At 35.8% G+C, this 15,676-nt stretch overlaps 1 protein-coding gene across 13 annotated transcripts in view; it reads left to right on the top strand.

Annotated features, from left to right (window-relative positions):
- The window catches only part of DOP1A (DOP1 leucine zipper like protein A), a 99,254-nt gene that overhangs the window by 18,599 nt on the left and 64,979 nt on the right, over positions 1–15,676 (top strand). For 12 of the 13 annotated variants that reach the window (XM_032275406.1, XM_032275405.1, XM_032275403.1 and 9 more), the window contains 3 exons: positions 3,025–3,215; positions 6,659–6,840; positions 15,140–15,310. In XM_032275406.1, the coding sequence (XP_032131297.1) occupies positions 3,078–3,215; positions 6,659–6,840; positions 15,140–15,310 (491 nt within the window). In that variant the 5' untranslated portion in view covers positions 3,025–3,077. Of the gene's footprint in view, positions 1–3,024; positions 3,216–6,658; positions 6,841–15,139; positions 15,311–15,676 lie in introns of those variants that run through there. The other variant, XM_032275407.1, reaches the window with a different exon arrangement.

The raw sequence follows: 15,676 nt of genomic DNA, 5'->3' as shown, positions 1-15,676 counted from the left end.
TATATATATATATATATATATGTATATGTATATTTGTGTGTGTGTGTATAATATGATGGTGTCAGTATATTCAGAGTTGTAAAATCATCGCTACAATCAATTTTAAAACATTTTTGTCATCCCCAAAAGAAACCCTATATTTGTTTTGAGTTCATTCTCCATTTTCCACCAAATCCTCTTCTCCCCTGACTCTCATCAACCACTAATTTACTTTATCTCTGTAGATTTTTCTATTCTTAACATATCTTACAAATGGAATCATATGGTCTTATATCAGTGGCTTCTTTCACTTAGCATGTTTTCAAGGTTCATGCATGTTATAGTTTATATCACTACTTCATTTTTATGACCAAATAATATTCCACTGTATTTTAGTTATCTGTGTGTGAGTTGATGAATATTTGGGTTATTTCTTCTTTTTGGCTGTTATGTATAATGCTTCTGTGAGCATTCACATACGTTTTGAGTGGACATATATTTTCATTTCCTTTGGGTCTACACTAAACCTAGGAGTGGAATTTCTGGCTTATAGTAATTCTGTGTTGAACTTTGAAGAACTACTACCAGACTGTTTTCCAAAAGAGCTACACCAATTTATGTTCCTCCAGCTGTGTATGAGAGTTCCAATTTCCACATATCTTTACCCACACTTACTATCGTCTTTTTTATTATAACCATCCTACTGGACATGAAATATTTTTGTGGTTTGGTTTTGTTTTCCTGATGATTAATTTTGTGGAGTGTCATTTTATGTACTTTCCATTTGTAAATTTTCCTTTTAGAAATGTCCATTCACATCTGTTGCCCGTTTTTAAATTATTTGTCCTTTTATTATTGGCTTAGAAGAGTTATTTATTATCTAGTTTGAGTCTCACCAGATATATAGGGATATATTTTCTCCCATTCTCTCAGTTGTCTTTTCACTTTCTTGATGTTATCCTTTGCAACACAAAAGTTTTACCTTTGATGAAGTCCAATTTATCTAATTTGTTGTTGTTGTTGCTTATGTTTTTGGTTTTATTTATTTTTTGAGATGGAGTCTCACTCTGTTGTCCAGCCTGGGGTACAGTGATGCGATTTCTGCTCACTGTAGCCTCGGCCTCCTGAGTTCAAGTGATAGTCCTGCCTCAGCCTCCCGAGTAGCTAGGATTACAGGCATGAGCCACACCTAGCTAATTTTTGTATTTTCAGTAGAGACAAGGTTTCACCGTGTTGGCCAGGCTCTTGAACTCCTGACCTCAAGCGATCTGCCCACCTCGGCCTCCCTTAGTGGTGAGATTACAGACGTGAGCTATTGCACCCGGCTTTTGGTTTTATTTCTGAGAAGACTTTGCCTAGTCATAGGTAACGAAGATTTAATTCTATATTTTCTTCTGAGAGTTTTATAGTTCTAGCTGTTACATTTAGATCTCTGATCTATTTTAAAGTAGCTTTTGTGTAGATGTGAAGAAGTCAACTTTGTTCTTTTGCACATGGAATATTCACTTTTCCCAAACTGCTTATTGAAAAGACTATTCTTACCTTGGTTGAATTGTGTTAGCATCCCCTGAGGCCCACTCTTAGATCTTCCTGTAGATCCATGCACCCAGCTCTAGAGAAAGGTACCAAATTAGTAAGAAGTCATTTAGGATACCAAAAAAATTAAAGGGGAACGACATTGGTTTTTAAGTGGAACCGTGATTAAATTCTTCCTTTTATCCTAGATTATCTATTGCTTGTAACAAATTACTCCTGAACTCAGTGGCCTGTAACAAAATCTTCTGTGGGTCATTAATTTGAGAGACTTGGCCTATGTAATTCTGGCTTCAGGTCTCTCATGAAGTTACAGTCAGGATGCCAGCTGGGACCACAGTCAAATTAAGGCTTGGCTGAGGATGGAAGATCTACATCTAAGGTGGCTCACATGGCTGTGCAGAAAGTTTCAGCTCCTTGTCACGGGTCCTGCCTTCTCCATAGGGCTCCTTGAAAGTGTCTTCATGACATGGCAGCTAGCTTCCCCCAGAACTAATGATAAGAGAGTAAAGGAAACTAAAGTGCATTTATGACCCTGTTGGCCATTAAACATTGTCTCTTCCATCCTATTCTTTTCGTTAGAAATGAGTCACAAAGTTGACCCTACGGTGCTGGGGGACTAGGCAGTACTTTTTCAAAGAAATATCAAAGAATTTGTGGATTTGTTTTGTTTTGCTTTAATAGAGACAGAATCTTGCTCTGTCACCCAGGCTGGAGTGCAGTGGGGCAATCATAGTTCATTGTATCCTTGAACTCCTGGGCTCAAGCCATCCTGCCGCTTCACCTTCCTGGGTAGCTGGGACTGCAGGTGCCACTAGGCCTCGTTAATTTTTATTATTTTTTAAAATATATTTTTATTTTTTATTTTTTAGGCTCTCACTGTGTTGCCAAGGCTGGTCTTAAAACCTTGACCTTAGGCCATATTCCATCCTCAAGCCTCCCAAGTAGTTGGGATTACAGGTGTGAGCCACTGTACCCAGCTATGGACACGCTTTAAATCACCACATGTTCTTGTCTGTTTTATTCAAAGTAAAGTCTAATTCCAAACCGCTAATGGGCCTTCATACTAGATGCTCACTTATTATTTAGATCTCCAAATCATTCATTTTTAAAATTTCCTTCTATGTTCCTGATTCTGCCAATCTAACCAGACTTAGTATATTTTAGGATCAAAACAAAGTAAAGGAGCATATATATCAGAAATGTTTACATAAATATGACAGGGAAACAACATGATTTCTAAATTGAAATAAGTATAAGAAAATTTTCTACGCTATTACATAATAAATTTTCACAGTCATTTTTTTCCAATTCCTAGGAAGGAACACATAAATAGTTATCTTTCAGGCTGTCTTTGAATACTTCCGTGACCCTGCACACTAGCTGAAAAGAGTTTCAACCACTGCTAACAGTAGGAAACATTTTCAAGTTAGTCATTGCCTTTGTAGTAAGATCATAGGAACCTATTTTAATACTTTGTAACCTTGGTTTCTCCTGCAAACTCTTTCGTAGGTAATGACTTTACATGAGTTTGGAACTGGTCTCTAGTGGGACATTGTGGGAGGATGAACACAGAAGAGCTGGAGTTATTGAGTGACTCCAAATACAGAAACTATGTAGCTGCAATTGACAAAGCACTAAAGAATTTTGAATACTCCAGTGAATGGGCAGATTTGATATCAGCACTTGGAAAACTTAATAAGGTATGTCTGTATTATCCATTTCATAAAAGGAGTAAAAATTAGAAATCTGTGTTTGTACTTGTTAGATTTCTCTAAATCTTGAAGTAAGAATGCAAAAACATAAATGAACTTTGGGTTACTCTTGGTAGTGCTGTTTTTCTTCATGAGTTCCATGTCTATATAGTCGAGTATATTGTTAAGGCTTTGGAAGTTTTAATTGAAAGAAATAACAGTGCTTGAAAAATATAGTTACCACTACGATTATTAACTATAAAAACGAGAAGGAAGGAAGCAACTATGCTAACTATGAGGGCTAGTAAATTTCTGTAATTGAACATTAGATATGATCCTGGAATTCCTGGCAGCAAAATGAAAACCGACAGAGGGAAAGCAAAAATTCCTGTGTCCTTTCCGAATGATATATAGCAGCAAGGAAACACTTTGTATCTAGGCAAGCTGTAGTTATAATTTGGTACTTTTTACAAAGGCAGTTATTTACGAGCAGTTGGTTATGCCTTGCAGTTTGTTCTTGAGTGATTCTTCTTGACACGTCTGTTTTTTATTCAGTTACTGTGGTGGCATCATTGATCAACTTTCGGCTCTTTGTTTTGACCTTTTTTTTTTTTTTTGTAAACATCAGTTTTTTTCACCTCATACCCATAGTTAAGGGGTTTTTTTTTTAATTGTTACTGAATGGGAGTGTTTCTAAATACTAAAGGGGTAGATGGGAAAGGAGTGGTTTTTCAATAACTTATTTTATTTTAGACAAGGTCTTACTCTTTCACCCAGTCTGGAGTCCAGTGGCATCATCATAGCTCATTGCAGCCTCATGGTCTCAAGGAATCCTCCCACCTCAGCCTTCTGAGTAGGTGGGACTGCAGGCATGCCACCATGCCTGGCTTATTAGTATTTTTACTTTTTAGAGACAGGGTCTTGCTATGTTGGCCAGGCTGGTCTTGAACTCTTGGCCTCAAGTGATCCTTCCACCTTGGCTTCCCAAGTGCTGGAATTACAGGTATTAGCCACCACACCCAGGCTATCAAATAGCTTAACATACAAATAAGGAAAGAAATTTTTCTCAAAATACATACAAAATGTGTATGGGAAAAAAAAATACAAATAGCTTTTCCTCTCCCCTCACACCACTACAGTCAATGCAGAAGACTTCTATGACCCTAAAATAAGTGGTTATTTCCCCTTTATCAGCAAGCAAGCAATCAGTTCTACCATGGACACCAGCTTAATGTGCCCCAGTTCAATTTGGGTACTATCTACTGGAGATAGTATCAGATCCCACAAGGTTGAGGGCTGAGCCCCATAAGACTGCTTTTCTCTTTTGATGCCAATTACAAGCCCCAGGTTGTTTTACCTGTGCTTCTGAGCAACTGGCTATAAATCAGTTTTCCACAATCCTTTCTTTAGGTTTTATTTGCTAGAGCGGCTCACAGAACTTAGGGAAACACATTTACTGGTTTATTATAAAGGACATTACAAAGGGTATAAGTAAAGAGGTGCATAGGGTGAGGTATGGGTGAAGGGATGTAGAACTTTCATGCCCTCCCCAGGAGTGCCACCCTCCAGGATCCTTCACATGTTCAGCTGGCCTAGAAACGTATTTTGAGCCTTTTGAGACTTCATTGGATTGGCATGATTGAAGCATGGACAGCCATGTAGAAATGGCCTCTCTGCGCAGCATTCCTTCCTTCTGGGTATGGGGCAGGACCCTTTCTGAAATGGGAGTCTTTTGACCTGCAATGAGACCAGGTACTCCAGAGAATTTCATTATGGCCAGCTCCAAGATAGAAAAGTAGGGGAAGATTCCTGCCTTAGGGAGAAAAAGGAGATGAGAAGAGGGCAGGAAAAAGAGAGAAGTTGTTTTTTTGAGGCCTGCTTCTGAGGCCCAAAAGTTCCCCAATATTATAACAATGTCTGTGGGAGTTGTGAGCCAGGAAACATGGATGAAAACCTACACACACACTCTCACTCACAATACCACACCAGGACACTAGTTTTCAACCTGATATGACAGATAATCACTTTGATACCCTAAAAAGAAAAGTTTACGTTTTCAATATGCCGAGGATTGATCTTAAAATTCGATACAGAAGCTTCTCTTTAACATGTTAGAACTTCTGACAATTATCATTTGAGGTTTGAATAATTCTTTATTTCTTTACAACATCCACAAGAACTTGCATTTAAAAGTACAAGTTTGCTTAAAAGTAGTTAGGTTATTTCTTTTTCTAAAGAGTTCTGAAGAGTCTGTTTCTGAAGATATACTGGGAACTGGTATTAAAGACAAGTTATTAAATGATGGAAATTAATTTGCCTAATTAGGTACATAATTCATTTTTTTAGATTAATCAATAGTCATGAAAATAGATTTCATGGTATCTAGATAACTTAAAAGTAGAATACCCAAGTTATTAATGAAACTTAGCCAAAATTGTAATGGAAGAAGGCAGGTATTACATATGTGTATATATATACATGTGGGTGTGTGTATGTTTTGAATATAGTCTAAACATGTTTTAGTATAAGTTTAATGAACCAGGAGATCTAGTGCTGACTCTTCTATTATACTGCTTTTGATAGTCATTTCATTTATTTTGGGGAAAAAAAACCTAATTTTACACCAACCTAATATTTCAACCTCAGTTTATTCTTCTGTAAAATAAGACTTTGTATATTTCTTCTAAATTCCAGTTTTAACACAGTCTGTATTCATTCTCAGTCTTCACTTTATGACATTCTATCAATACTTAATTATAATACTACTTCTAGGTTCAAACTAAAGAATTACATTTATTATAAGATCTTCTTTACTTAACTAATCCCCTTTGAGTGGTTGGTAAGATAGGATCTCTCTACAGAAATTTGGCCCAGACCATTATTTCTAAGGAAAGTTATGGTTGAATGAATAAAACAAAAAGTTGTTTTGTCCAATTAGAAAAATAAGTTTGTAAAAATAAATGGGCAATTATAATCTCGTATAGGTTTTCTTATAAGCATTAGAATTACTTGCTATAATTTGATATGCCAGGACAATGGTTGTACTTTTTCCAAGTATTGTAAATATCTATGGTGAGGCCAGACTTTACTTCAAACAAAGTAGCAAAAATAGATTGAAGGCTGATTCATGTAGCTATCTTCTCTTGCATCAAATATTACAAATTTACCCAAAAAAAAATCTAAAATGCCTCCCCGCTCCATAAATTTGTTTTGGAAAATATTATTTTTCATTAAAAATGTTATTCTGTTAACAGGTTTATTTTTTAAACAAATTAATAGTTTTTAACATTTCCTCAATTTTAATTTTAAATATGATATATATATAGGCAAATGTAACTGACAGAATACAAAGATCTACAATGATCATTTTAAATAATATTATGCTAGAAAATGGAAGTAAAATGAATGCAATATTTTGTTTTTCTCAACTATGTTAAAATGCTTTCTTTAAGGTTTTACAAAATAATGCAAAGTACCAGGTAGTACCCAAAAAGCTGACCATAGGCAAACGCCTAGCTCAGTGTCTACATCCAGCATTACCAGGTGGAGTTCATCGGAAGGCACTTGAAACATATGAAATTATCTTCAAAATAATTGGACCTAAGCGACTTGCCAAAGACCTTTTTTTATATAGGTAAGAATAATTTTACTATATATATGCATGTGTGTATATATATATATATATATATATATATATATATACACACACACACACACACACACAAATAATATAAAGAAAATATAGTGCTAAATTGTTATACTTTCTGCACTAAAAACTTGAAAATTCCTTAATGATTAGAAGTGTTCAGATATCAATCTTAAATATTTGAGTTAAGTGAGTCAGAAAAATGTCTTTAATGTTCGTTTTGTTTTTTATTCTTATAAGTCATTTATTAAAAGTTTTCATTTAAAGTTGTTCAAACTGTAGTACATTCTACCTTCTTAAGCTTGAAAACTGGCCTGAGGAAAAAAATAAGATACCTTGATCTCTCAGCAACTTTCAACATAGTTGAATCTTCTCCACTTGAAACAGTCATTTCCTTTGGCTTCCATGATACCACATTTTCCTTTTTAGTTACTCTTTCACAGTCTGCTTTACCAACCTTTCCTCCTCTACCCAAACTCCACACAGTTTCTTAGGGCTCACTTAATGCAGCACCATCTTATGTTTTCACTTTGTAATCGCTCCTTCGACAAACTTAGCCATACCCATGATTTATTTTTTATTTTAAATCATATTGTATGCATTTAAGATGTGACACAACATGATGTGAGATACCTAAAGATAGTAGAACAGTTACTATAGATAAACAAATTAACATAGCTGTTGTCTTACATAGTTATCTTATTTTTTGTGTATGTGACAGGAGCAGTTAAAATATATTCATTTAGTAAAAATCCCTAATAAAATATTATTAATTATAGTTTTCATGTTTTACATTAGCTCTCTAGATTTGTTACTCTGTCATCTCCCGTTTCCTCTTGCCCCTGTTAACAACTGTTTTCTACATGCTGACTCCCAAGCGGACATTTCCAGTTCTGGCAACAGCTTTAAACTCCTGCTTGCTTGACGTCTCCATATAGATCTTTAAAGGCAACTAAAGTTCAAACTGTTTAAAACTAAACTTACTTCTTCTCCTATTAACCTGACCTTTCTGCATATATTAAAGCTCAATAAATGGCATCACCATCTGTCCATTTATATAACCCTCAAATCCAAGAGTTACACTTGCTGCTTTGTTTTCCCCACCCACATTCTCCCACCTCTCATGTACACAGTCTGTTGTTGAGAGTTCTGTCTCTTAAGAGGAGATGGTAGAGTCAAACTACCTCTGTGATCTGGGGCCATTGTCCACACCTGTTTGTGTCATTACCTGCACAACAAAAATAAGATTATCAACCTCATAGGGTGGTTAATAGTATTGAAAGAGTTCATACATGTAAAATGCAATGGGCAGCATATAGTAAGTTCTCAGTAAATGTTAGCTACTATTCTGATAGCTGTCTCAAATACATCTACTTCCCTGAACCTTCACTGGCAGCATGCAGTCTAAGTAAACATCATCTCTAGCTTGGGCTTTGTCACCAGCCTAACATTCGTCCACCATCTCTTCTTACCTCTTCTACCCTTTCTCCACATAGTACCAGAGTAATCTTTTTAATATACTAAATAATGTTACTCTCTTGCTTAAAAAGCTTTATTGACTTCTTCTCAGCACGTTTAAGAAAAATTAGGGAAAAGCCTTTACCATGGCATTGAATACTTCCTGAAGTACTCTGACCCTGGCTCTGTCAGTGACCTCAACTCTTACTAAACTAAAACTAAACTATTATTATTTTCCCCCAATTTATTCCACTCAGGTCACACAGGTCTCTTTGTTTATTCTCTTTGCTATTCCCTTGCCCTGTAATTCTCAAATCCAGGCCTCTGATCAGATATCAGCTCCTCCGGAGACTTGTTTAATTATCATCTGAAATGGCCCTCCTTCCACATTTTTGTCCCTAGTATTCTGTTCTATTGTGATGTCTTTTTAGGTAGGCTTTTTTTTTTTTATCCTGTTGTTATTTGTTGGACTTAAAAAAATCTATGAATTGGATAAAAAGGAATGAAATAATGGCATTTGCAGCAACCTGAATGGAATTGGAGACCATTATTCTAAATGAAGTAACTGAGGAATGGAAAAGCAAACGTCGTATGTTCTCACTCATAAGTGGGAGCTAAGCTATGAGGATGCGAAGGTATAAGAATGATATAATGGACCTTCGGGACCCAGGAGAAGGGGTGTAAGGGGGTGAGGAATAAAAGACTACATTTTGGGTACAGTGTACACTACTTGGGTGATGGGTGCACCAAAATCTCAGAAATCGCCACTAAAGAACTTAATCATGTAACCAAACATGATGGCTGTTATGCAAAAAAGCCATTGAAAAAAAATTTTTTTAATCTATGAATTGATGCCTTTCACCAATTTTGGAAAATTTTCAACCATTCTGTTTTGAGATTGCCTTTACTGCATCTGTTCTCTCCCCACTTTTGGAACTATGTTTAAACATGTTATGTCTTCCCACTATGGCTTTTCCGTCTCTTAACCATTTTTCAGTTTTGTAACTTTTTTGTCTCTCTTTGCTGCATTCTCAGGAATTTCCTCTGACCTAGTTTCTGGGTCCGTAATTCTGTCTTCCCTTTCCTTAACCACTTAACTTTTCTTTTTAAACTGTTGATATAATTTACATACAGTAAAATGAACAGATCATAAGTGTTCAGTGTGATGTTTTGACAAATTTGGTCAATTTTGTAGCCACCATTCAAAATAAGATACAGAACATTCTTGTCAACCCAGAAAGTTCCCTCCGACGCCCTTCTACTGAAAATGCCTACTATTTAACTACATATATTTCCCTCAGTCTGCAGCTTAACTTTTAAAACTTTCTAAACGGTATCTTTGAAGAACCAGAAGTTTTTTATGCTGTCTTTTGAGTTTATTTTAATGAAGTCTGATTTATCAACCTTTTATTGAGTGGTCCTATTTGCTTCTTGTTTAAGGAATATTTCCTTGGTATACTGGTGTTAGAATGAAGATATACAAAGGTGTTTTTCTGTATTGACATTGTATTTAGAAATTTAGTTAAGTTTACTTTTTCTTTCTAATAGCTTTTGGAATTTTGAGATAAACAATCACACTATTTGTGAAGAGCAAGTTACATTTCTTATTTTCAACTTTTAATAATTTTTTTTTTTTTTTTTTGCCTTATATTGAGTAGGGTCTAAAGTGTTAAAGAGAGTAGGGACAAGTTTTTTTTTGTCTTCTCACTTCAGGTAGGAAATATTAAATGTTATGGAAGGTTCAGTTAACCTTCCATTTCTGGAATATATCCAGTTGGATCATGATTTAGAATCCCTTTTGTATCACTGGATTTTTTTTTATTTGTAGTTTTTAATCTTTATTTAGTAGAGAATGGCCATGGTATTACATTTTTATCTAATTTTAGTTTCAAGTTTATGCTAACTTCATAAAACAAATTTCAAATTGTTCTCTCTTAGTCTGCTGTCTGAAACAGTTTTTATAACATTGGTTTAATTAAATATTTAGAAAATTTTATCTGAAATTTGTCTTCATGGGAAGATTTGTAATTACAGATTAATTTCTTTAACAGATATGGAACTATTCAAATCTATTTGTCAGTTTCAGTAAATTTTTTTCTCTAGAAATTTACCCATTTTTACTAAATTTTTAGGTGCATTGGCCTAAACTTCAAAATATAGTCCTTTCTTTGTAACATGTAGGATCTATGGTAATGCTTCCTCTTTCACTCTTGATGTTGGTAACTCAAGCCATTCTTTTTTTCTAATTGATTAGTCTTATCATAAGTTTATAAATTTTGTTAGTCTTTTAAAAACCAGCTTTTAGTTTTACTGATCGTTTCTACTATGTATGTGTTTGCTTTCCCTGCTCAGATAAGCCTTCTCTAACCACCCTGTTTAGAACCTGCTTCTGCTCCAATCTCATTGTTATTCCCCTGTACCTTTTTCCCCTCTGCTGTAACATTTATCACCATCTGATATGTATGTATGTGTTAAGACATACAATAATCAAGCAATTAAAATACATTCATATATAATCTCCAAAAAATAAACTTTATAAGGTTAAGGAGCAGGGATTTCTTCCTGTGGTTAAGTGCCCTATTCTCAGTATCCTGAAGAATTGACAGATAATAGACCCTTAATGAACATTTGTTTAGTGAATAAAGAAACACTATTTGGTGTACTCAATTCTTAGATATTTTAAAATATTATTAAAGAGAAATTAACATGGAAATATATTAAAGATAAATGAGCATGGGTGTCTTTTTTTTTTTTTTTTTTTTTTTTTTTTTTGGGAACGAAGTCTCATTCTGTCCCCCAAGCTGGAGTGCAGTGGTACAATCTCAGCTCACTGCAACCTCCGCCTCCCAGGTTCAAGCAATTCTCCTGCCTTAGCCTCCCAAGTAGCTGGGACTATGGGTGCCTGCCACCAATACGAAAGTTCAAATAATGTTTGTATTTTTAGTAGAGACGAGGTTTCACTATGTTGGCCAGGCTGGTCTCAAACTCCTGACCTTGTGATCTGCCTGCCTCGGCCTCTCAAAGTCCTAGGATTACAGGCGTGATATAATCCCACACCCAGCCAAGAATGGATGTCTTAAAGATAGTACGTAAAGCCAGTAAAAGTATTTTTAATGTAATAAATAATACATTCCAAGAGTGGTGTTAAGAAAACTGAGCATTGCTGAATCAGTGTTGCCTGTAATTATCTAATAGTTGATAGATTTTCCTTTCTCAAGGCAAGATTTACATTAATTCCTGCCTGCTACTTTTTTACTCTTAAGAGAAAGTTTACCTTAAGCAACACAGTTATTCTTCAGTTGTAGTGTACCTGTTTTTATCCCCAGTATGTTATGTAAGATTAAATTCTGGAATACCGTTTCTAAGTATGGCACATATTCTTGTACACATGCACACACAAATGTTAATGGAGTAAATTATGTCATGGTTCTATACTACTTCAAAGTATAGCTATTTTAAAAACCAAAGTTTATGTTAAATGTAGATACGTTTATTTTTAATTAATGATTTTTTTCATCTCAAGGTTTATGGTTTAACATAAATACAAATACTTTTAAAGTTTTATAACCTATTACATGATAGAGTACCAGATTGCCTCATCAAGGTTATTTCTTTTTAATGTGATACAGTGCACAAAGATGTTACCAAGAAGGCTAGCAGTGGAGTTTGAATGCATTAAAATGTTTAGATGGGCATGTAAAGTAAGCTTTTGGTAAAATAAAATAGTTAATTACATACAACATGATTCAGCAATGCTTGGTTTTCTTAACACTATCCTTTGAATGTATTATTTATTACTATTAAAAATACCTTTACTGGCTTTACATACTATCTTTAATGCCCTACAGTATCTGCAGACTAGACAGATACTGTAGAGTCATCAGCATTTAGGTGGCAGTTGAAGCCAAGAGAATAATTGAAATTGCCTAGGCACATTGTAAGTAACAAGGAGGGAAAAAGGAAAGTGGGCATTTTGAGAGTATTTAGGAGTCTTAGTATTTAAAGATTAGGTGGGGGAAAGTAGCCAGTGAAAGAGAGTCAGAGATAGGAAATGAACCAAGAGGCTGGACTCAGTGGCTCATGCCTGTAACCCCAGCACTTTGGGAGACTGAAGTGGGTCACTTTCGGTCAGGAGTTCAAGACCAGCCTGCCCAACATGGTGAAACCCCATCTCAACTAAACATATAATAATTAGCCGGGTGTGGTGGGAAGTGCCTGTAATGCCAGCTACTAGGGAGGCTGAGGCATGAGAATCACTTGAACCTGGGAGGTGGAGGTAGCAGTGAGCCAAGGTCGCAATGAGCCGACATTGCACCCCTGCACTTCAGCATGAGCGACAGAGACTCCGTATCAAAAAAAAAAAGAAAGAAAGAAAGAGAAAATGTACCAGGAGACAGAGCAATCCTAGAAGTCAAAAGGGAAGAATACTTCAAGAGAATGCTGTAGTTAATAGTATCAAATGTTAAATAAAATAGGATAAGGGTTGAAAATAGAGCATTGAATCTGGCAATTGGTAGACATTGGTGACCAAAATGAGAACAGTTTCAGTGGAGGGGGTAGAAGTATTGTGATTGATTAATGATGGAAGGTAATAAATAGAAGAAATATATATATGTGTGTGTGTGTGTATGTGTGTATGTATATATATATATTTATATATATGTATGTATTAACAATTGATAGAGGATGGTGGCTTTAAACCAGAAAGTTACTTAGAATAAAGATTTTGGGGCCGGGTGCAGTGGCTCATGCCTGTAATCCCAACACTTTGGGAGGCTGAGGCAGGCAGATCACAAGGTCAGAAGTTCAAGACCAACCTGGCCAAGATGATGAAACGCTGTCTCTGCTTTTTTAAAAATACAAAAAAAATTAATCCGGGCATGGCAGCAGGTGCCTGTAATCCCAGCTACTCAGGTGCTGAGGCAGGAGAATTGCTTGAACCTGGGTGGTGGAGGTTGCAGTGAACTGAGATCATGCCACTGCACTCCAACCTGGGCGATAGAGTGCGACTCCATCTCAAAAAAAAAAAAAAAAAGATTTTGGGGTTTGGTTGTTGCTGTTATTTTTTTCTCATTTTAGAATTTTGAGGAAAGATGTGAGTACATTTGTATTAAAAAAACAAAGTTGTCAGTTGAGGAAGAAATACAGAAATTACGGAAAAGAAAAAAGGTAATAGATGAAGCAGGTCCCTGGATAAGCAGATCATGGCCCTGGGGCACATGGAAAAAAGGTACCCTGGAAGAGACTGAGAGACTATGACTGTATCTTTAGATCAAACAGTACCTAAAATGAGAGATGGAAAAGTAGAAAGCTGAAGCCATTCTTGATGATTTCTATTTTTTATAAACTAGGAGCAAGAGAGATTCTTAGTTCATTTGTTTGCCACTTGCTAACTACCGGACACGGTGCTTGAAACTTAGGATACAGAAATAAAAAGATAGTCATGGTCCTTTGTTTTCTGATATTCACAGTCTGTTGAATAAGATATACATTAAGCAATTCAAATAAAGAATGATAAATGTTTTAGTAAGTAAATATTGGGTACTATGAGAACATCAAATAGGGGGCCTAACCTAGTCTAATTAGGAGATAGTCTCCCTAAGGAAATGGCTTCTTAGGCCGAGGCCTGAAAGTTTGGGAATCACTCAGACAAAAAGGCTATAAGTAAGAGATTGGAAATTATATCTGTCAGAGCAGCATATGGAAAGGTATGGACACTAAAAAGAGTGAGTATAGAAGGTTCTGAAAGAAACTAGAAAAGAATTCTTCAGTATAGCTGGAGCAGAGGTTACAGGAGTAAAATTGGTGAGTGTATATGTACTGTACAGAGGTATGTAGTATTCATTTCTTAAAAGATGTTAAAGGCCACATTGGCCATGGGAAATCAGTGAAAGGTTTTATTGAGAGCTGCTTTAAGGCAATAATGAAGCAGTACATGTTAAAACATGAAGAGTAAGATAAGATAGCAGCTTCTAGATAGCTATCTAGTGGAGATACAATTTATTATATTCAAAAATTATCTAGGAGAGTGACTTGTAGAGAGAACTTGATAACCTGATAACTGATTGCGGGTTAGAGTAGAAATTGGTTTTTTTGGATCTAGGGTCTCGCTGTGTCACTCAGGCTGGAGTACAGTGGCATGATCACAGCTCATTGCAGCCTCTACCTCCCAGGTTCAAGCAGTCCTTCACTCTCAGCCTCCCAAGTAGCTGGGAATACAGGCACGTGCCACTGTACCCAGCTAATTATATTTGTTTTTTGTAGAGATGGGGTCTCACTATGTTTCCTGGGCTGGTCTTAAACTCCTGGGCCCAAGCAGTCCTCCCACCTCAGCCTTCCAAAGTGCTTGGTTTACAGGTATGAGCCAACTTAGCCAGGTTAGAGTAGAAGATTTTTAAAGCTACTGAGGAGGCTGAGGCAGGAGGATGGCATGAGTCAAGGATGAGTCCTAGATTTATAGCTTTTGATCAGCCAGATAGAAGCCAGATAGATAGCGATGCCATATTTTGAAATGACAGTTATTACAGGGAAGGCACATGTTTTGCTGGGGCACGCTGGGGAATTCTGTTTTGCAATTGTGAAATATGAGAACTTTGTGAAACAGCTGGGTAGCTATTGGCTTTATAAGTATAAAACTTAGGTGAGAGAACTGGTCTGGTTTAATGGATGTAGTCATTAATATACAGGTATTATTTTAAGCCAATCAGTATAACTTTTTAATCAAAAATAAGTAAAATATTTATACATATAATTGCATATGAATTAGTATTTTATAGTTATTTTGCTTCCCTCTCCCTCTTTGTCCGTATTTTTTTTTTTTTTTTAACAGTTCTGGATTATTTCCTCTTCTTGCAAATGCTGCCATGTCTGTGAAACCAACATTGCTCAGTTTGTATGAGATATATTATCTGCCTTTGGGTAAAACACTGAAACCTGGTCTGCAGGGATTGCTTACTGGTATTCTTCCTGGCTTAGAAGAAGGATCAGAGTACTATGAGAGGTAAGATCATATTTGGTGCAGTTAGGTAATTGAAGTCATGGATTTGTCAGCAAGTGTCTTTAGGTAAATATGTTTTAACATCACAAATGAATTATTCTAGACAGTTCAGTGTATCACATGAGTAATTCTATAGCAATAAAACATTATTATAGTTTGTCTAGTCTGTGTATCATACTGAAAACATAGCTAGCAGTAAAAGCATAGACTTCGGAGGTGGATGTACTGAGTGGAAGTCCTGCCTATACAGACACTGATCTTAGGCAAGTTTTTTTAGTGTCTATGAACTTCAGTCTCCTCATCTTTAAAACAAACATAATACCTATTTCTTTGTGTTATTATAGTAAGAAATCACTTAGTCCTTTGCCA

This window comes from Sapajus apella, unplaced genomic scaffold (genome assembly GCF_009761245.1).
Source record: "Sapajus apella isolate SASKATOON/1434 unplaced genomic scaffold, GSC_monkey_1.0 scaffold6, whole genome shotgun sequence".
In the NCBI taxonomy this organism is placed as follows: Eukaryota; Metazoa; Chordata; class Mammalia; order Primates; family Cebidae; genus Sapajus; species Sapajus apella.
This window is presented reverse-complemented; position numbering and strand designations above follow the sequence as displayed.